At 45.1% G+C, this 23,223-nt stretch overlaps 1 protein-coding gene across 1 annotated transcript in view; it reads right to left on the bottom strand.

The window, feature by feature from the left end:
* CDH17 (cadherin 17) overlaps positions 1–20,430 on the bottom strand; it is a 105,688-nt gene extending 85,258 nt beyond the window's left edge. Inside the window, exon 1 of the mRNA XM_044245296.1 lies at positions 20,245–20,430. Coding sequence (XP_044101231.1) covers positions 20,245–20,254 — 10 coding nt within the window. The 5' untranslated portion in view covers positions 20,255–20,430. The remainder of the gene's footprint in view (positions 1–20,244) is intronic.
* Positions 20,431–23,223: the final 2,793 nt, after the last annotated feature.

Genomic DNA, 23,223 nt, shown 5'->3' with positions numbered 1-23,223 from the left:
CCAGGTCTCAGTCATTTTTAAGAGCTTTGCCAGTGAGTCTGACCCAGGCAGGTTGAGAACCACTGGTTTACTTTAACCAGCACATCTGGGACCATTTTCGGTGTGAACGTGACTGGGAAGGAAAAGATGTCAACAAAGAAAAAAAACATTCTGCATAAGAAAAGAACTTTGGAGTCCTCTTCAGGTAGGAAGAAGAGTTGGGAACACTAGAACTGAGAGAAGGGACTATTTGGAAGGAGATCTAGACAGTGCAGAAGAAAAGATTAGAGATCCACCCACAAGATAGCGGGTGAGACCCTGAGGGAAAGGATGGTGTTCTGGGTTACAACACGTGCATACAACACTCTAACACACTTGCCCAGATGCACACCCTTTGCAATACGACTTTGCAGCTCCCCTCCCCCAAAAGGAGAGTCCTTCTCCCCTGCTCTTGAATCTCGACCAGTCCTGTGGCTTGTGTCAACCTGAAGAAGGCAGCAGGAGTGACACAGTGCCTGTTGTGAGCCCAGATGGCAGAGACCTTGCGTGCTTCCACTCACCACCGTGTGCATGAGCCTAGTGGGATCTGCTGCAAGCTAAGAGACCACATGAAAGAGAGACTACGCGTCCCCGCTCAGCCACCAGATGTGTTGAGAGCTCAGCGGAGATCCCCAAAACAACCCACAGCTAACTCAAGATCCAAGGGGGATGCAACTGACACCAGAAGAACCATGTCCTTGATCTTCACCTGTAAAGGCACAGAACTGTGACCACAACGCTTCGGGATGATTTGTTGTGTAGCAACAGCTAACTAATGCAGATGGCTAGGGTTGGCCCTCAGCACAAGGGAAGGCCTCTAGAGGATTGACACCGAACCCTCCGTTCTAGGTTGTTGTCTGGTCTGTGCTGTAAACCGTCTCTCACCAGCCCCAGCGAGGCCCACATCTGCAGTAGACACAGGCACCTTGCTTAATGTCGCTTTTCCTAGTGAATAAAGGGGTGGGGATGGTGAGTAACAGGAGGACAGTCACCACAGGGGAGGGGCAGAGGGGCTCAGGAATCCTGCAGAAGCAGGAAATCAGAGCAGGGAGCCATTAGGAGAAACCCCCCTCCTCCCTACCAAGAACTCAGAGCTATGAAGGAGACAGATGGAACAATGTGGAAGAACCTCCAAGGAGCCGGTGGGGCTATCAGAGGAAACAGCAGGCTGGCGGGCTCCGGAGCACACCTGCAGCAGACCCAGGGGTCTGTCGCTGTCATTCCATCACATCACCCTAACCGGGAGATGGTAGTGATCTTCATATTGTAAGGGTAAGGGTTACAAGGTGAAATAACCTCCCCAAGATGATTCAGCAGGGAAGAGGAGGAACCTGGTCCGGCTGACTTGAGAGTCCTCTGGGTAATTAGGTGGTGAGAACTCTGAACGCTTATTCCTAAAACTCTGAACCTCCAGGCTGCCAGGGACGTGGCCGTTCGTGGTCCACTGGCCTTACTTAGAGATGGGGTAAAGTGACAACAAACCCCAGACTTAAATCCTCCCCTCCCACTCAGATGCCACCCCAAGCAGTCCCCTGGGATTTTCCCCTCCAGCAAATGGCTCCAGTGCCCCCTGTTTAGAGCCAGAGCCAGTGCTTCGGGGTCCCTATGACCACCTGGGGGGACCGGGCGCTCAGATGGGGAGCTGGGACCTGAGTTCACATAGGCAACAACCCTCCCTCGAGTGATGTAATCCTGTCCCAAGGCGTGGTGGAACTGCTTCCCCAGAGCTGGTGCGGGGTTGTGATGCTGGGACCAAGCCTCAAGCACCCACCCGATGTGTTCACTGACCCTCCACATTGTCCAGGTGGAAAAACCAAAACGTGGGCATGCTAAAGCCAGGAGGTACAGGGGATATCGGGCACCCAGAAAAAGTCCCATCGATGGCTTGTCTTTGTCTCTCTCTGCCAGTGCAGGGTCAGAATCATCCATGTACACTTGAATTTTCCCCCTTTAAGAATTATGTTTCTTGAGAAAAAACTGTGCCCCCTGATTTCTCTTTCAAAGTCTTAAAGTACAGGGGGTGGGAAAGAGGAGAGTTAAACTCATTAGACGCCCCCATCAGCTCGGCTTGCCCATCTCACAAATACACTCACTCTCCAGTCTGGAAGGATCCGGAGCAACGATCCCCTCAGGTCCCGGCAGAGAATGTAATCCTTAGAGCAGGAACAGAGCCTTGCCATAGGAGAGCAGACAGGTCAGATAAAAAATTAATTGAATGTGAAGCAGCACCTCCTACTCACGCTAATGCAAAACCAGGTTCAAGCCTCACATTTGTAAGGAGGTTTCATCACCATTAATCACGTAGTTCATGGGAGGGCAGCTGTGGCGAGAGCTAGGTTAGGGTCCCTCTGTTGCAGAGTGTGCCTGGGAGCCTCTCCACAGTGACTCATACGTGCTTGCCTCACACCCATCTCTGCAGAGGCTGTGACTCTGGTCCATTAGCATCTGTCACCGGAGGGTGACTTCACCAGCCTTCTGAGGCCCCTTTTCCAAGCCCCCCACCGCTTGTGTATTCATCTTCGGGCTGCTCTCTGCTTAGTCAACCCAGAACTGTTTCCAAGCTGCTGGCTACCTTAAAAGGTCCCTTGGAGCCTCTGCACATCCCACACACTTCCTGTTGCTAACAAATGAGTCTGAGCTTATCAGAGCAGCTTGCAAGATAATTAAAATCCTGCGCCTGGAGGGTCAGCTATTGATGGGCAAATAGGACCCCAATTACCAGCCACCCACCATAAAGGACAATCTGTGCTTCACTCACTTCCCCAGGGGAAACTCAGCCTTCCTTTGAACCCCACACGTGGGGAGAATCACAGGTGGGGAAAGGAGGAGAAAGTGAGAAGTTCTTTTTTTTTTTTTTTTTCCCAATTTATTTATTTTCAGAAAAACAGTATTCATTATTTTTTCACCACACCCAGTGCTCCATGCAAGCTGTGCCCTCTATAATACCCACCACCTGGTACCCCAACGTCCCACCCCCCCGCCACTTCAAACCCCTCAGACTGTTTTTCAGAGTCCATAGTCTCTCATGGTTCACCTCCCCTTCCAATTTACCCAAATTCCCTACTACTCTCTAACGCCCCTTGTCCTCCATGCTATTGGTTATGCTCCACAAATGAGTGAAACCATATGATAATTGACTCTCTCTGCTTGACTGATTTCACTCAGCATAATCTCTTCCAGTCCCGTCCATGTTGCTACAAAAGTTGGATATTCGTCCTTTCTGATGGAGGCATAATACTCCATAGTGTATATGGACCACATCTTCCTTATCCATTCATCCGTTGAAGGGCATCTTGGTTCTTTCCATAGTTTGGCGACTGTGGCCATTGCTGCTATAAACATTGGGGTACAGATGGCCCTTCTTTTCACTACATCTGTATCTTTGGGGTAAATACCCAGGAGTGCAATTGCAGGGTCGTAGGGAAGCTCTATTTTTAATTTCTTGAGGAATCTCCACACTGTTCTCCAAAGAGGCTGCACCAACTTGCATTCCCACCAACAGTGTAAGAGGGTTCCCCTTTCTCCACATCCTCTCCAACACATGTTGTTTCCTGTTTTGTTAATTTTGGCCATTCTAACTGGTGTAAGGTGATATCTCAATGTGGTTTTAATTTGAATCTCCCTGAGGGCTAATGATGATGAGCATTTTTTCATGTGTCTGATAGCCATTTGTATTTCTTGATTGGAGAAGTGTCTGTTCATATCTTCTGCCCATTTTTTGATGTGTTTGTCTGTTTCGTGTGGGTTGAGTTTGAGGAGTTCATTATAGATCCTGGATATCAACCTTTTGTCTGTACTGTCATTTGCAAATATCTTCTCCCATTCCGTGGGTTGCCTCTTTGTTTTTTTGACTGTTTCCTTTGCTGTGCAGAAGCTTTTGATTTTGATGAAGTCCCAGAAGTCTATTTTCGCTTTTGTTTCCTTTGCCTTTGGAGACGTATCTTGAAAGAAGTTGCTGTGGCTGATATCGAAGAGATTACTGCCTATGTTCTCCTCTAAGATTCTGATAGATTCCTGTCTCACGTTGAGGTCTTTTATCCATTTTGAGTTGATCTTTGTGTACGGTGTAAGAGAATGGTCGAGTTTCATTCTTCTACATATAGCTGTCCAGTTTTCCCAGCACCATTTATTGAAGAGACTGTCTTTTTTCCACTGTATATTTTTTCCTGTTTTGTCGAAGATTAATTGACCATAGAGTTGAGGGTCCATATCAGGGCTCTCTACTCTGTTCCACTGGTCTATGTGTCTGTTTTTATGCCAGTACCATGCTGTCTTGGTGATCACAGCTTTGTAATAAAGCTTGAAATCAGGTAAGGTGATGCCGCCAGCTTTATTTTTGTTTTTCAACGTTTCCTTAGCGATTCGGGGTCTCTTCTGATTCCATACAAATTTTAGGATTATTTGCTCCAGCTCTTTGAAGAATGCCGGTGGAATTTTGATCGGAATGGCATTAAAAGTATAGATTGCTCTAGGCAGTATAGACATTTTAACGATGTTTATTCTTCCGATCCAAGAGCATGGAATGGTCTTCCATCTTTTTGTGTCTTCTTCAATTTCTTTCATGAGTGTTCTATAGTTCCTCAAGTATAGATCCTTTACCTCTTTAGTTAGGTTTATTCCCAGGTATCTTATGGTTCTTGGTGCTATAGTAAATGGAATCGATTCTCTAATTTCCCTTTCTGTATTTTCCTTGTTAGTGTATAAGAAAGCCACTGATTTCTGCACATTGACTTTGTATCCTGCCACGCTGCTGAATTGCTGTATAAGTTCTTGACTTTGAGTCCTGCCCTCTGACCAACTGGCCTTGGGCAAATTACTTAACTACTCCGAGCTTAACGCTCTGCCTTTGGTGCTTGAAGAACCTCCTACCTCCCAGGGTTGTTGTGTTTAAGATAAAGTGCCTAAAGGCAAACACAGCTGTGAGGGATGCTTACCTGCCCCGCCCACCCCCCTACTCCCCCCCACCCCCCCCACCCTCCGTTGCTGGGCCAGCTCCGCACCCTGCCCTTGGAAACCATAAGGTCAAGGCTTCAGGCTCAGCTCCCCCTGTCAGTGATTTGTGAGGGGACCAAGTTCTAACCCCTTTAAACCTACACTTCCCATCTGTGTATTAGGGGCACACCCCACTATTTTTCAGCCTTCCCAAATGGCACTAGGCAAGGCAGAAGCCCAGGCTGATGGCACGGCCCAGTCTTCAGACTTCTAAGGGCTGGGGACAGAGAGCACCACCCACAGGCTTGAAGAAGAGGAAAGTCCTTGCAGTTGGCCCGAGGGTGGGAGCAGGGAGCCTGGGGTGGCGACCACGGTGGGGGTGGGGAGTCTCCTTCCCCAGCCAGTGCACACCATGTCTTCTGGAAAACGGCAAGGCGCTCCTGCTTTTCAGCTGATTCCCACTAGGACATCTGGATCTATGGGACCTGGAAGGTCCCTGAGGTCTTTGAAGTCTGTTACCAAAAGCAGGCCCTGGACAAGACCTCATCACAACCAGCTCCCTGGAGCCTTCTGGCTCTCTCCCCATCCTCCAGTGGGAGCCCAGGAAGGACCCAACCGGCCTTCAGCTCTGCAGGAGAGCACTGAACCCGCTGTATTCCCGGTGGTCTCTCTCCACCATCCCAGAAGGCAGGGCAGCACAGCACCCCCAGAACGGCCCTGAAACCAAATTCCACTGACATGCCGTCTGACTCCACGCGAGGCCCTCAGCCTCTCTGGCCAGCTTCCTCCTCTACGAGACGACAAAAACAGAACCTGATGAGGTTGCTCTGAGATTTCCCTGAGAATGCAGGTGGCAGGACCTAAAGCAAGGGCTCGGCAAATGCAAGTTATTTGTCCACTGGGTGGGAAAATCTGGGAGATGGAAGCATCACGAACAGTAAGGAAGGTCAGGGACAGCAGGTCACAGAGCAGAGAGCCCATGACTGAGAACCAGAAGATCTGGAGTCATATTTGGTTTTGTGGCTTTGTAGCCATGTGACCTTAGACGGGTCACTCGACGCCCACGCGGTGGGAAGGACGATGGTCGCCCAGCGCCATCATGGTAATGCGCATGAAAGCACGGTGTGCGGTGGCAGCTGGGGGCCAAGCATTACCAGACTCACACGAGAGACCTTGGAAATACGTGAACCTTGCTTTATTTAATGTCACAGCTGTCTAGCACAGAGCCTGGTGCCCAATCAAAGCTCAGTTATGTTTATTTTTGAATTAATAGATTTAGCCCAACCCTCTTCAGTTGGCCAAAAAAAGAACCCTGGTGCTCAGAAGAGGTGACCCAACACTCGTGGAAGAACTGAGGCAGCAGGCCCCTGGTCTCCAGCTTCCTGCCTCCTGGTTCACATTCTAGAGACCTCCATTCTCAGCACCAGGAACATTCCCACTGGTCCTAGCTTATTGCCTTCAGCATGTCGGTCCTTCACCCCCAAACCTGACCCCTTGAAGAGAGGCTGGGCAGAGCCTTGAGAACTTCCTACCAAAGCCCCAATCCCTCCCTCCTGAAACCTGTTGTAAGGGCCTATTCAACCAGAGCGGCCCCACCCTGGTTGAACGGCCATTTTGTTGTAAAACTTAAATTGACTCTGCCCCCCACCCCCCACCCCCGACCCACCAGGGGAACTTACTTAAAAATAAGTCCCGGAAACCAGTCCCAGGTAACAAAGCCCAAATACAAGGGTAAGTCAGGCCAGGTGGAGACATCTGATCAGTGGGAGGGGGGCGTATCCTGTCTCCCTAGTTACCAAGGTGTATGGGCCCCGCCCTTTGGGCACCTTTTGGGAGCCAATTCTGACCAAGGTGATAGGCTGGTTCAAATGTCTATTAGAGTAAATTGTAATTTAATTGGTCACCTAGCATGACTGTGCAGCTTTCTCTGTGTGTTACAATTTCATTGGCCGCCTGTGCACGGCCAGGCCCGACCACAAGGCCTTTGCCCTTAAAAGCTAGTCTGTGAAGCAGAGAGAGGTTGCCCTCTCTGTAAGAGGTGTGGCCCCGAATGTTTGGTTTGATTCTTGATGCTTGGCACGAAATAAAGCTTTGCTTGACCTTTGCTTTGTATCAGTCTCGCTCCTTTAATCACGGACCCATTATTGGGGGACCTAACACTGTCTACAGAGGGCCCCAAATCACCAGGCCAATTTGCCCTAAGTTTTGGACTGAAAACCAGCCATTCCCACCGTACCCGGAGCTGATGAGGTTACTGCGGTCCTGGTGAACAGCCCCTTATTTCTGGAGCACCAGGATCTGTGACAGACTGAAACAAGGATGCCTGCGTGGAATTTGGAGAAGCACCAGAAAATAAAAGGCACTGGTTCTGAAAGTCACAAAAGAGTCCCAGTTTGGTGACGGGATTCCCAGCTATGCCCTGGGGAAGATGAACCCCTGCCAGCCCCCACATCTGTCTGCCCCTGATCTCTTTAGCTCTTCTTCTTCAGCTCTTCTGACCTGAAATCCGTGGTGTCATGAATAGTCCAAAGGAGTGGAGTTCTCCCCAAAAAGACCAGCCCTGCTGAGGAAGGCCTGGGCTAACATTTAATTTTCCTTTAAAAAATAAATAAATGTGTCATTCCTCATATCTCAGCATCACAGAGAAATGTGTACCCATCACACAGATATTCTATCCACCAAAATTCATAAGCTGTATTTCTGCTTGCTTCACTCAAGCTGTGAGTTTATGAAAGAATTACTCAGGTCTGATTCCTAGCTTCCTGCCATGAACTTGGGAAGTTCAAATCCACCGCAGCTCAGCACTGGAACGTACGTGTCTTTGTGCCTTTGTCATAAGGTGGGTCTAATTTATACACTGAAAAAAAGACTCAACCAGGACTGAACTTACTCTTAATACAAGTACAGAGTTATTTTTATTAGCAGATGAAAGCATCTCCCAAATCACTCTGTGGAACATGAACTCTGTAAAATGCACCAGAGTGGTCTTGGGAAAATGGTGTGAGAAACATCACACACTCTGGTCCCCCAGACCTGGTGAGATTCACAGTGCAGTATCAACAGCTCTGAGAAAGTTTTCAGTGAGAAAAGGAGTGGGCATTTACTGTTTGGCCTGCCCAGTACCCCTCCCCCACTCTCATAACAACATTCTAGTTTACCTTTGGGGAAACACTCCTTCCCTCTCACTTGCCCTACCCCAAGCCTACATTTCATGCGGTCTTGTTTATTGCAACCATTCAGTGACCATGCTGCCTCACCTTCAACACACACACACACACATACACACTTGCAAAATTATTGGAACAGAGACATATTCTTAACTTCCAGAGATTTTGCCCTCCTGATTTTCCCTTAATTTCTTTTTTTTAAAAGATTTTATTTATTTATTTAACAGAGATCACAAGGAGGGAGAGAGGCAGGCAGAGAGGAAGGGTAGCAGGCTCCCTACTGAGCAGAGAGCCCAATGCGGGGCTCGATCCCTGGACCCTGAGATAATGACTTGAGCCGAAGGCAGAGGCTTTATCCCACGAGCCACTCAGGTGCCCCTTCCCTTAATTGCTATAAACTATCTAGAACTACTCCCATTATTAGCCTATCTCAGTTTCTGTTGCTTGCCACCAATGAACTCTAGATGATGCCAGAGACCTATTTTCCACACACAAAAACATGAAGTTGGAAACTCACCTTACACCATATGCAAAAATTAAGTCAAAATAGATCAAAGACCTCTAGAAGACTAGATCAAAGAAACTCTAGAAGGAAAGCCTTCCAGAGCATTAGCTTCAGCAATGACGTCTTAGCTACAAAACCAAAAGCATAAGCAATGAAAAGAAAAATTAGACTTCATCAAAGTTAAAAATGTTTGTGCAGCAAATGACGCTATAAAGTGAGAAGGCGGCCCACAGAGGGGGAGAAAGGGAGTGTTATGCCCGAGTTTTCATGTCTGAGAGACCACCAAGGAGCCAACACCAATGTAAACACACGAGGGTTTATTCAGCAAGCTTAAGCTTGGGCCCAAGTATACCCGACACAGCGGAGTAGGAACTTGGACCCCAAACCAGATTACAGTCAGAGTTTTTAAAGGCAGAGCAGGGGTGTCAATAGGTGATTGGGCCACAACTACTAGTCCTATGTTCCTGTTTTTTCTTTTTTTCTTTCTGGCATGATCTATTACAATGTCAAACCATGTTGTTCCTGTTTTTCCCTTTTTCATTCTGACATGATCTATTATAACGTCAAGCCATGTTATTCCTGACATGAGTCATTACAACGATAAGACATCCTATTCCTGATTGATCATTGTGTTTGCTTCAGTCAGTCTTCCTGGAGCAAGGGGTCATTTACCAGTCCCGGAGACCTAAGATGGCTGCCGGGGCCAAGATGGCTGTACTTATGTCAAGGCTAGACTTGGGATGGATGCAGTCTGTTTTTCTTGGCCTCCACATTTCCCCCTCTCAGAGGAACCTAAGGAAGGACCCAATCATGGGTCCTAGTTGGCCTCTGTAATAAGGTCCATCGGTTGGTATTGTCTGAGTATCATGAGCTGAACTGTACTGGCTTTGTCTTTGACAAAAGTAACTCATCTATTGATAATGCAGGGCCCAAAGGTAAGGAGGAGAAGGGGGATAATGAGGGTTACTTTTCACGCCCCGCACTGGTGTAAGAAGAGGGCATAGTATAAGTGACATTAGTGAGGTACGTGAGAGCGGCATAGTCTCAGATTTAGGGGATTGTCCTGTCCAGCTGGCTCTTCCATTCTGGAACAAAGTCCTTGAGAACGGCATGTGGGTCAACTGACCAGACGTAGGTGCAGTGGACCCAGGGAGTAATCCCGTCAACCTTGAGAGCAATGGGAGTGGTCAGGATCACAATGTAGGTTCCCTTCCAGTGAAGCTCCAAATCAAGTCCCCGGGTTGGTAAGGATGTGGTTCCAGCTCCATCTCTGTCTCAGTGTGGGCAGTTAGGATCCCTGCGTGGGCTAGACAGACTGTAATGCCTGCAGTGACTGGAGTACAGACTGATCAGTCATTGTTAAGGAGGAGGGTCTGATACCCTGTCACTCTGGCGTTTGTCATCCACTCGTCTGGTGGAGTCTGAAGAAGGCCCTCGATAACGTGAGTGGTGGTCAAGATGAGATTTTGACCCAAAGTCAATTTACTTGCATCCTTGACCAGGAAGGCTGTGGCAGCAATTATGCAGAGGCAAGGGGGAACCCAGCTGCTACTGGATCTAGTTTCTTGCTAAGAGAGGCTACTACTGACCTTTGCCAAGGCTCCAGAGTCTGAGTCAAAACTCCTTTGGCCACCCCTGCCTCTTCATTCACATACAAGTGGAAAGGCTGCTAACATCTGGGATGGCCAATGCTGGGGCACTCAGTAAGGCCTCTGTAATTTCCAAAATGCTCATTATATCTGGGGCTGATTGACTGGCAAAAGTAAGATAGTCTAAATGAGCTATCGTGCAACTTCTCTGAAGTTTACTTCAAGTTGTCTAGCTTAGGTAAACAAACATTTAAAAGCACTCAAATTTAGAATTTAACACCCATAAAGCTGTGTTATTAAGACATAATTTTTCTCTCTAAAATAACCCTCATTTCCAGAGATAGCCAAATCAGGACTAATTTATTTGAAAAACAAGTCCAGTTTTAACAAACTTGGCCTAATTATTTACATAAGCTCAGCAAGAACAGTGAGTGTGATCATATAGATCTTTTAGAATCTGCTTTGCTGGAACTTCTTACAAAGAACCTCTAGGTTGAACTTTTAATAGCTCTCCAGGCCAAAAGCCAAGCCACATACTTGCATCAGACATGCCTGCAATACCTGTCGATTTGGACGAATTACTCTCCCTGAGGTACCCAAAGTATCCTGAGGCTCTGCACCTACCAGGGAGTGACATCCTTTACTCACCTGGTGAGGCTGCTGGGAACTCTGTAAGCAAGGTATCAGGCCAACAGTTCCAAAGGGCTTTACGACTCCAGGTTTCAAAACGTCAACCTTAGAGGAGAGGAGTCAAGATGGCAGAGAAGTAGCAGGCTGAGACTACTTCAGCTAGCAGGAGATCAGCTAGATAGCTTATCTAAAGATTGCAAACACCTACAAATCCAACGGGAGATCGAAGAGAAGAAGAACAGCAATTCTAGAAACAGAAAATCAACCACTTTCTGAAAAGGTAGGACTTGCGGAGAAGTGAATCCAAAGCGACCGGAAGATAGACCCTGGGGGGAGGGGCCGGCTCCTGGCAAGCGGCAGAGCAAAAGAGCACAAAATCAGGACTTTTAAAAGTCTGTTCCGCTGAGGAACATCGCTCCAGAGGCTAAACCGGGGTGAAGCCCACGCAGGGTCAGCGTGGCCTCAGGTCCCGCAGGGTCACAGAAGGATCGGGGTGTCTGAGTGTCGCAGAGCTTGCAGGTATTAGAACAGGGAAGCTGGCTACAGAGACAGAGCCGAGGAGTGAGCTCTCAGCTCCAGGTTACCTTGAACCTGTCGCAGGCTCGGTGAGCTCGGAGCACAGTCAGAGGCCAGGGAGACGGGAGTAATTGGACGCTGTTCTCTGAGGGCGCACTGAGGAGTGGGGCCCCGGGCTCTCAGCTCCTCTGGGCCGGAGCCCAGGAGGCCGCCATTTTCATTCCCATCCTCCAGAACTCTATGGAAAGCGCTCAGGGAACAAAATCTCCCAAAAGAAAACCCGAGCGGATTACTCAGCCTGGCCCCTGGTAGAGGCGGTGCAATTCCACCTGGGGCAAAGACACTTTCGAAACACTACAACAGGCCCCTCCCCCAGAAGATCAACAAGAAATCCAGCCAGGACCAAGTTCACCTACCAAGGAGTGCCGTTTCAATACCAAGGAGAGCAGCAGAATTCCAGAGGAGGAGAAAGCAAAGCACGGAACTCATGGCTTTCTCCCCATGATTCTTTAGTCTTGCAGTTAATTTAATATTTTTTTCTTTTTCACTTTTTTTCTCTTCTTCTGCTAAATTTTTTTTAACTTTTACCCTTTTCTTTTTAAAGTTTTTTAACTAGTTTATCTAATATATATATTTTTTTCTTTTTTATATTTTTTATTTATTTGTTTTCTTTTTTTAATTGTTTCTTTTCTTTCCTTTTTTTTTTTCTTCTCTTTCTGAACCTCTTTTTACCCCCTTTCACCCCCCTCATGATTTGGGATCTCTTCTGATTTGGTTAAAGCATATTTTCCTGGGGTTGTTGCCACCCTTTTAGTATTTTACTTGCTCCTTCATATACTCTTATCTGGACAAAATGACAAGGTGGAAGAATTCACCACAAAAAAAATAACAAGAGGCAGTACTGAAGGCTAGGAATCTAATCAATACAGACATTGGTAATATGTCAGATCTAGAGTTCAGAATGATGATTCTTAAGGTTCTAGCTGGTCTCAAAAAAGACATGTAAGATATTAGAGAAACCTCTCAGGAGATATAAAAGCCCTTTCTGGAGAAATAAAAGAACTAAAATCTAACCAAGTTGAAATCAAAAAAGCTATTAATGAGGTGCAATCAAAAATGGAGGCTCTCACTGCTAGGATAAATGAGGCAGAAGAAAGAATTAGCAATCTAGAAGACCAAATGACAGAGAATAAAGAAGCTGAGCAAAAGAGGGAAAAACAGCTACTGGACCACGAGGGGAGAATTCGAGAGATAAGTAACACCATAAGATAAAACAACATTAGAATAATTGGGATTCCAGAAGAAGAAGAAAGAGAGAGGGGAGCAGAAGTTATATTGGAGAGAATTTCCCCAATATGGCAAAGGGAACAAGAATCAAAATACAGGAGGTGCAGAGAACCCCCCTCAAAATCAATAAGAATAGGTCCACACCCCATCACCTAATAGTAAAATTTACAAGTCTTAGTGACAAAGAGAAAATCCTGAAAGCAGCCTGGGAAAAGAAGTATCTAACATACAATGGTAAAAATATTAGATTGGCAGCAGACTTACCCACAGAGACTTGGCCGGCCAGAAAGAACTGGCATGATATATTCAGAGCACTAAATGAGAAAAACATGCAGCCAAGAATACTATATCCAGCTAGGCTATCATTGAAAATAGAAGAAGAGATTAAAAGCTTCCAGGACAAACAAAAACTGAAAGAGTTTGCAAACACCAAACCAGCTCTACAGGAAATATTGAAAGGGGTCCTCTAAGCAAAGAGAGAGCCTAAAAGTAGTAGAGGAGAAAGAGACAATATACAGTAACAGTCACCTTACAGGCAATACAATGGCACTAAATTCATATCTCTCAATTGTTACCCTGAATGTTAATGGGCTAAATGCCCCAATCAAAAGACACAGGGTATCAGAATGGATAAAAAAAACAAAACCCATCTATATGTTGCCTACAAGAAACTCATTTCAAACCCGAAGACACCTCCAGAATTAAAGTGAGGGGGTGGAAAAGAATTTACCATGCTAATGGACATCAGAAGAAAGCAGGAGTGGCAATCCTTATATCAGATCAATTAGATTTTAAGCCAAAGACTATAATAAGAGATGAGGAAGGACACTATATCGTACTCAAAGGATCTGTCCAACAAGAAGATCTAACAATTTTAAATATCAATGCCCCTAACATGGGAGCAGCCAACTATATAAACCAATTAATAACAAAATCAAAGAAACACATCAACAATAATACAATAATAGTAGGGGACTTTAACACTCCCCTCACTGATATGGACAGATCATCCAAGCAAAAGATCAACAAGGAAATAAAGGCCTTAAATGACACACTGGACCAGATGGACATCACAGATATATTCAGAACATTCCATCCCAAATCAACAGAATACACTTTCTTCTCTAGTGCACATGGAACATTCTCCAGAATAGATCACATCCTCGGTCCTCAATCAGGTCTCAACCAGTATCAGAAGATTGGGATCATTCCCTGCATATTTTCAGACCACAATGCTCTGAAGCTAGAACTCAGTCACAAGAGGAAGTTTGGAAAGAACCCAAATACATGGAGACTAAACAGCATCCTTCTAAAGAATGAATGGGTCAACCCATTGAAAGAAGAATTGAAACCCATTGAAAGAAGAATTTTCCATGAAAAAATTCATGGAAACAAATGATAATGAAAACACAATGGTTCAAAATCTGTGGGACACAACAAAGGCAGTACTGAGAGGAAAATATATAGCGGTACAAGCCTTTCTCAAGAAACAAGAATGGTCTCAGGTACACAACCTAACCCTACACCTAAAGGACCTGGAGAAAGAACAAGAAAGAAACCCTAAGCCCAGCAGGAGACGAGAAATCATAAAGATCAAAGCAGAAATCAATGAAATAGAAACCAAAAAAAAACAATAGAACAAATCAACGAATCGAGAAGCTGGTTCTTTGAAAGAATTAATAAGATTGATAAACCCCTGGCCAGACTTATCAAAAAGAAAAGAGAAAGGACCCAAATAAATAAAATCATCAATGAAAGAGGAGAGATCACAACTAACACCAAAGAAATTCAGACAATTATAAGAACATACTATAAGCAACTCTACGCCAACAAATTTGACAATCTGGAAGAAATGGATGCATTCCTAGAGACATATAAACTACCACAACTGAACCAGGAAGAAATAGAAAGCCTGAACAGACCTATAACCAGTAAGGAGATTGAAACAGTCATCAAAAATCTCCAAACAAACAAAAGCCCAGGGCCAGACGGCTTCCTGGGGGAATTCTACCAAACATTTAAAGAACTAATTTTTATTCCCCTGAAACTGTTCCAAAAAATAGAAATGGAAGGAAAACTTCCAAACTCATTTTATGAGACCAGCATCACCTTGATCCCAAAACCAGACAAGGATCCCATCAAAAAAGAGAACTACAGACCAATATCCTTGATGAACACAGATGCGAAAATTCTCACCGAAATACTAGCCAATAGGATTCAACAGTACATTAAAAGGATTATTCACCACAACCAAGTGGGATTTATTCCAGGGCTGCAAGACTGGTTCAACATCCGCAAATCAGTCAGTGTGATACAACACATTAATAAAAGAAAGAACAAGAACCATATGATACTCTCAATAGATGTTGAAAAAGCATTTGGCAAAGTACAGCATCCCTTCCTGATCAAAACTCTTCAAAGCGTAAGGATAGAGGGCACATACCTCAATATCATCAAAGCCATCTATGAAAAACCCACCGCAAATATCATTCTCAATGAAGAAAAACTGAAAGCTTTTCCACTAAGGTCAGGAACATGGCAGGGATGTCCATTATCACCACTGCTATTCAACATAGTACTAGAAGTCCTAGCCTCAGCAATCAGACAACAAAAGGAAATTAAAGGCATCCAAATCGGCAAAGAAGAAGTCAAACTACCACTCTTCACAGATGATATGATACTATATGTGGAAAACCCAAAAGACTCCACTCCAAAAGTTCTAGAACTTGTACAGAAATTCAGTAAAGTGTCAGGATATAAAATCAATGCACAGAAATCAGTTGCATTTCTCTACACCAACAACAAGACAGAAGAAAGAGAAATTAAGGAGTCAATCCCATTTACAATTGCACCCAAAACTATAAGATACCTAGGAATAAACCTAACCAAAGAGGCTAAGAATCTATACTCAGAAAACTATAAAGTACTCATGAAAGAAATTGAGAAAGACACAAAGAAATGGAAAAATGTTCCATGCTCCTGAATTGGAAGAAGAAATATTGTGAAAATGTCTGTGCTACCTAAAGCAATCTACACATTTAATGCAATTCCTATCAAAGTACCATCCATCTTTTTCAAAGAAATGGAACAAATAACCCTGAAATTTATATGGAACCAGAAAAGACCTCAAATAGCCAAAGGAATATTGAAAAAGAAAGCCAAAGTAGGTGACATCACAATTCCGGACTTCAAGCTCTATTGCAAAGCTGTCATCATCAAGACAGCATGGTACTGGCACAAAAACAGACACATAGATCAATGGAACAGAATAGAGAGCCCAGAAATAGACCCTCAACTCTATGGTCAACTAATCTTCAACAAAGCAGGAAAGAATGTCCAATGGAAAAAAGACAGCCTCTTCAATAAATGGTGTTGGGAAAATTGGACAGCCACATGCAGAAAAATGAAATTGGACCACTTCCTTACACCACACACGAAAATAGACTCAAAATGGATGAAGGACCTCAATGTGAGAAAGGAATCCATCCAAATCCTTGAGGAGAACACAGGCAGCAACCTCTTTGACCTCAGCCGCAGCAACATCTTCCTAGGAACATCGCCAAAGGCAAGGGAAGCAAGGGTAGAAATGAACTATTGGGATTTTATCAAGATCAAAATCTTCTGCACAGCAAAGGAAACAGTTAACAAAACCAAAAGACAACTGACAGAATGGGAGAAGATATTTGCAAACGACATATTAGATAAAGGGCTAGTGTCCAAAACCTATAAAGAACTTAGCAAACTCAACACCCAAAGAACAAATAATCCAATCAAGAAATGGGCAGAGGACATGAACAGACATTTCTGCAAAGAAGACACCCAGATGGCCAACAAACACATGAAAAAGGGCTCCATATCACTCGGCATCAGGGAAATACAAATCAAAACCACAATGAGGTATCACCTCACACCAGTCAGAATGGCTAAAATTAACAAGTCAGGAAATGACAGATGCTGGCAAGGATGCGGAGAAAGGGGAACCCTCCTACACTGTTGGTGGGAATGCAAGCTGGTGCAGCCACTCTGGAAAACAGCATGGAGGTTCCTCAAAGTGTTGAAAATAGAATTACCCTATGACCCAGCAATTGCACTACTGGGTATTTACCCTAAAGATACAAACGTAGTGATCCAAAGGGGCACGTGCACCCGAATGTTTATAGCAACAATGTCCACGATAGCCAAACTATGGAAAGAACCTAGATGTCCATCAACAGATGAATGGATAAAGAAGAAGTGGTATATATATGCGATGGAATACTATGCAGCCATCAAAAGAAATGAAATCTTGCCATTTGCGACAATGTGGATGGAACTGGAGGGTATTATGCTTAGCAAAATAAGTCAGTTGGAGAAAGACAACTATCATATGATCTCCCTGATATGAGGAAGTGGTGATGAAACATGGGGAGTTAAGGGGATAGGAGAAGAATAAATGAAACAAGATGGGATTGGGAGGGAGACAAACCATAAGTGACTCTTAATCTCACAAAATAAATTGAGGGTTGCTGGGGGGAGGGGGGTTGAGAGAAGGGGGATGGAGTTATGGACATTGGGGAGGGTATGTGCTATGGTGAGTGCTGTGAAGTGTGTAAACCTGGTGATTCACAGACCTGTACCCCTGGGGATAAAAATATATTATATGTTTATAAAAAATTAAAAAAAAATTTTTTTAAAGTCCACCTTAGTTCCTTAAAGCTGTCTGGTCATATCTGAGTCTTTTCAAATATGACATTCCGGTGAAAGCCTTGGTAAAATAACCAGTGTTTCCAATGCTGTCCTGTTACAAGGACAACAGACTCTTATTGAACTTATGCAAATGACGGATTGCCATGGAAGAAAGAATACTTGCTGAGACCTTTTGGTTTCGGAGGGTTCAGATAGAGAGAAAAGTTGAATGCCTTGATTTGTTTACAAATGAATACTTTTACATATCTTTAAGTTACAGATAACTTAAGAAAAAGTTTCCCTAGTCTGGAGGAGTAAACGTTACAGAACCAGTAATGCTTAAAATAAGACAAAACGTTAAGCGACACAACATTACAATCTTTCAGTTCATCTAGTTCCATGTTACTAATTCTGGTTTATTCCGAATGCAGCTTTAAAACAATTACAAATTACAAAAACTCAGAATAGATATGGTTAAATTACCAGGTGATGACCCTATCAAAACATTAGAACTTTAGGAAATGTATAGAAACTCTAGAGTAGTTACAGCATTTACCCAAATGTAACCCAAGGTTTATCATTGATTTAGCAGTACTCCCTGAGTTACTTAGCACAGCAAGGAAAAGCCTTATGAGTCAAAGAGACCTCATTTACAACTCTGGGCAGGCAAAGAGAAAACCATTTACAGATGAATTAACCTAAGAAAACTTTGCCCTTTTAAACAGAGAGAAAAACCAGCTTTTTTTTTTTTTTTTAAATACCAGTATCTTTCCTTTTTATTCTTAAGCATGCAGTCTTAGATAGTGGGTTTACTGGATTTCTCTCCCATCATGAATGATGTCGCAAAGGAAGGGGGATGGTTCATATGCTGTCCTGCTTGCATCCCTCGCGGGAACTTAGGAACATCTTAGCTAAGGTCTGTCCATATAAGCCCTGGACCAGGCTACTCTGTGGAATAGATGACCGTTATGCCATATGACGCCCCACGAGACTCAGGGTACAGCACACTCAGACTCCGTAGCTGAAGCGGTGGAGCCACACAGACAGATACACAGTCAGGCACTCTTCAGATTCAAACAGGTTGGACACCCCCCCCCCCCGGGTATCCCTGGCTAGTGGAAAGTGATCAGTCTCCCCTTCCATCTTTATGATTGGGTCTGGCTCAAACAGTGGCCCTGGGGCTGCTTTTCTTTTCTTTTCTTTTAAACCAACAAAATACATTTCCATTCCTTAAATCTTACTTACGTATCTCTTACTTTCCTACATACAGAGTTGCTTCCTTTATTTCCATCAGCCTTACATTTAGCAGAAATTTGTACTTTTAGAAACACTTTAACCTCTAGTCAGTTATTAACCAATTGTGAACGGTTATAACAGAACTCTTTAGATCCCAATTTATGAATCAGTTAAGCACAAAGATGTTTACCAACAGGTTTAAATATTCTTAGTTTCTTTGCTGTAAGAAGTCAAAAGCACAAATCTATGTTCGGTAATCAATGGCTTAGTATTTTATCCTCTTTGGAAAAGACCTAGATGTCCAACAAATTTAATTCCATTTGTCATACAAGCAAAACTTTAAACTTTCAGGTTACCAAAGACCTTGAAAGCAATCTCAGCAATTACCCATTAAAACTTTGAGACAGAGAATTTACCATCAGTTTAGTCACCTCTTTGCTAACAGATTTTAACAAACAACATGAGCTTATTTGACCTTCAGTAGACTTTGAAGTTTCCTGTTTACTGCTGATAACTTAAAAGACATGTATATCTTAATTAAACCAACAAACTTAACGTAGTTCAAACACTGATTTACGTTCCACCTGAGCCCACTCCACTTTGAATGTTTACCTGAGACACGGGTGGGAAGATCTGGAGTGGGGGGTGTTTGGTCCAGGAGTGCTCTTCTTGCTCCTTGACAGTGAAGAGAGAAGGAGCCGTGGTGCAGGAAGCACCAAAAATGGTCTAGAGGCCAGTTATGCAGGCCCCAAGCCCGTAGGTGCAGAAACAGAAGGGGGAAACAGAAGAACAAAGCACTGCCAGAAAGCAGAGTAAGGATTCCTGGTTTTAGAGCTCATCAACTCCAACAGAGGAGCAGACGCCATGTTTTCCCATCAGCAAGGGGGAAGGGGTTAGGCAGTCCATGTCTGGCCAGAGAAAAAAGGGAATATTCCTGAAACAAAGGGAGTTTCGGCAGCTGCTTGGGAATATTCCTTATGGAGTTAGACCAGTCTCGAGTTAGACCAGCCCCAGTTGGCTCCAGTTATAGCCACCCTTTAACACAAGAAATGAGTAAGGGAGAAGCCCCACATCTATTAGGAGGAACAGAGAGATGAAAGTCAGAGTCCCCTTACTCTCTGCTTGCCCCATTTCTTCAAACACAACAAACAACACAACAGATAACAAAAAGGACAAAACAACCGCAGACCCAGTGGCCCTCCTGAGGCCATCCAACATTAAAGGACGGCCATTCAGACATGCAGAAATTCCGAAATTTTCCCTCTCGTACATCCATGCTCAGGTAATGAGCTCTTTCCCTCATGTCCGAGAACCGGTCAGTCATCAGAGACAGAGGAGTTGTCTGTGTCTGTCGCATCACGTCCTCAGTCCACAACAAGACAAATACACTTACGACTATTAAAAACACACTCACAAAGACACATGATCCGGCGCAGCTGCAAAGACAAAACTGGAAGGAAGTTAAGCCCCGACCGCAACAGCAGCTGGACCCCCAGGCAGGGCCTGACTGCAACGGCAGCTGGGCCTCCAGGCAGGAGCAAAGAGACGTCTCCCAAGACACCCAGTCGACAGCCCGCCACGCGTCCGCTTGAGCCAATGTCGACTCCCGTACTCAGATTTGGAATTCCTACAGGTAAAAATGCAGATTGGAGCTCCCGAAAGGTATGCGCACAAACAGATAAAAAACGAGTGCACTCACCAGCTGGCATAAGATCCTCCGGGTTGGGGTCCTAAGAGTCTTCCAGATCTCGGTGGGACCTCCAAGTGTTGTGCCCAAGTTTTCACGTCCGAGAGACCACTAAGGAGCCAACACCAAAGTAAACACACGAGGGTTTATTCAGCAAGCTTAAGCTTGGGCCCAAGTATACCCGACACAGCGGAGTAGGAACTTGGACCCCGACCCAGATTACAGTCAGAGTTTTTAAAGGCAGAGCAGGGGGGCGCCTGGGTGGCTCAGTGGGTTAAAGCCTCTGCCTTCAGCTCAGGTCATGATCCCAGGGTCCTGGGATCGAGCCCCGCATTGGGCTCTCTGCTCAGCAGGGAACCTGCTTCCTCCTCTCTCTCTCTGCCTGCCTTTCTGTCTACTTGTGATCTCTGTCTTTAAAAAACTTAAATAAATAAATAAATAAAGGCAGAGCAGGGGTGTCAATAGGTGATTGGGCCACAACTACTAGTCCTATGTTCCTGTTTTTTTCTTTTTGACATAATCTATTACAATATCAAACCATGTTGTTCTTGTTTTTCCCTTTTTCTTTCTGACATTGTAAGGTTTTATAGGCGAGATAAACATGACACCAGGCAAGGTGGGCACAAGGCAAGATTTATTAAAGGCATCTCCAGCAAAGCTTCAGGCCTCAGGAGAGGGGGAGCCAGTAAAGTCGTGCTGGGAGGAGGTGGGCACCCTCGGGCGAGGTTCCTTGACTCCGGAAAGGGGAGTGGGGGAAGTCGCACTGGGAGGGAGTTGGTGGGGGTCTTTTATTGGGCCAAGGCAGGGCATGGGCTCACATCCATATATGGTAGGGTATTTGGTGATTGGAGGGTATGGGGTGGGGGTCCTGATACTTCTGTTTCCTGCATAGGTATCCGGTTACCTATGGAGATGTGACCTGGGCATACATCCTTTTGGTGGGAGAGTCAAGGGTTAAGGAAAGGGGAGGGAGGGGGCTGGAAGATGGCGGGCCCTGGCGGTCATTTCTATTGTTCCTCCTGCATTCCCGGAGCCCGCCGACCCAAGAGACATGATCTATTATAACGTCAAGCCATGTTATTCCTGACATGAGTCATTACAACAATAAGCCATCCTATTCCTGATTGATCATTGTGTTTGCTCCAGTCAGTCTTCCTGGAGCGAGGGGTCATTTACCAGTCCCAGAGACCTAAGATGGCTGCCGGGGCCAAGATGGCTGTACTTATGTCAAGGCTAGACTTGGGGTGGCCTGTTTTTCTTGGCCTCCACAGGGGCATGGCATGGCATTGCACATGTGGACAGATGCTCAGCTAGAGAAAATGAAAAGATTCTGGGGATGGGTGGCGGTGATGGTCGCACACCAATGTGAATATACTTCATGCCACCAAACTACTCTTAAAAGTGTTTCGAATGGTAAATTTCACCTTGTGTTATTTTTCATCCCAATAAAAAAAGAAGCCTATTTCATTTCCTAGAAGCAAATTTCCCCTGGATGTATGTGGCCTGGAATTCTCCCTTTCCCCAGAACTCACAAGACCACCACAGAAAGCAAAGTTCCCAGAGAACATAACTGGGAAAAGGTTGGCACGACACAGTATGGCTTAACTTCCGTGGATAAAATCCCGTGGTGGAGAAGGGCAAGGGTGTCCCCTAACACAGGGAAGAAATAGTGGGCCAGTCTTCTAGGGAAGGAAGATGGCCTCATGTCAGGAAACTAGGATGGAGAAGGAAAGCTTTCAGCGGCAGGCCACAGAGGAGGCATCTGCTTCTCCAGGTCTTGAGATCAAGAAGATATCCGTGAGTCAGTTCCCAAGCGGGAGAACTTAGAGGAACCCTCTTTTGGAGGCAGATACCAAACGCTGGAAACAAGACAGCCAGGCAGAGGCCTGAGACAACGCGCCCCAGCATGAACTCCCGGGACTGGGGCTACTTACCCCCACCATTCTAGACTACTGTTTATGTGCAGAACTCAGGTTGCTTAGCAACCTCAGAACTTTAAAAAAGGTTTTTGAAATTTTAGCCTGTTCTCAGCCGCTAAGTGGATCTCCTTTGGCAGGGAGTTAGGGCCCCCTTTTGCCCGGGGGATCCAGGCAGAAGTACTCACCAGAATGGCACTGAGACTGCCCAACGGAAAGATGGGAATTTAGGATACCTGTGCTAGAAGAGTCTCTTGTTAAATAGCCCCTCCCTCGCTCCAGGCTTCCTCCTAAAACTCATCTCTGAAGACTCTTGGTTTTCAATTGAATAAAGAAAATAATAAAACACAGCTAAGAGCTTTGGAGCTTTCATCACGGGCCGGCAACTGGACTTTGTGTGCATTTTCCCATTTCCTGTTAAATAAACAAAAATTAAGAAGTAGATAAATTTTTAATTCGTTTATTCCATTTCTTCATCCAGTTGAAAAACCTAAGCCTACGGAAGATTAAGTTACTTGTCCAGTTTACCCAGCTGGGAATAGACGGAGCCAGGATTGAAACCCAGGCAACCGGATTCCAGAACCCACCCTTTTCTCGTCCACTTCACCCCGTCTTTCCAGCCACTGGCGCACAGGGCTGCGTATTCTGCCTCTTCCTGCTCGTGCACAAAGGAGGTGGATTCTTTGCGTCCACTTCCGTCTTCTTTCTTATACTCACGAGGACAATCAGAAGCACCCGTGGAACCCTCAAGTCCCATTTATCTGTTGGATGGAGCATTTTATCCACATAAAAGCAGGGGAACGGACAAGGACACGATCAACCCAATCTTTTTATGAGTCAAACGTCCTCATCTTCAATACCTAAAGTAGCATTTCTCATTGCCCAGTGTCTGTACAGAAAGTCTCAAAGACACGATTAAGGAAATCAAATTAACAGTTCTCTTCCTTTGCTGCCAGAAGAAAGAGCATTGGCATTTCCCCAACCACTAATGTTTTTTAACTGGGTTTATACATTCCAAGAGACGGTGATCAGGGCCAGTCCAATATATCAGCAGAGCAGGCGAGTGTCTGTAGGC

This window comes from Neovison vison, chromosome 4 (genome assembly GCF_020171115.1).
Source record: "Neovison vison isolate M4711 chromosome 4, ASM_NN_V1, whole genome shotgun sequence".
In the NCBI taxonomy this organism is placed as follows: Eukaryota; Metazoa; Chordata; class Mammalia; order Carnivora; family Mustelidae; genus Neogale; species Neogale vison.
Note: the sequence above shows the minus strand (reverse complement) of the source record. Positions and strands in the feature narration are given on the sequence as shown.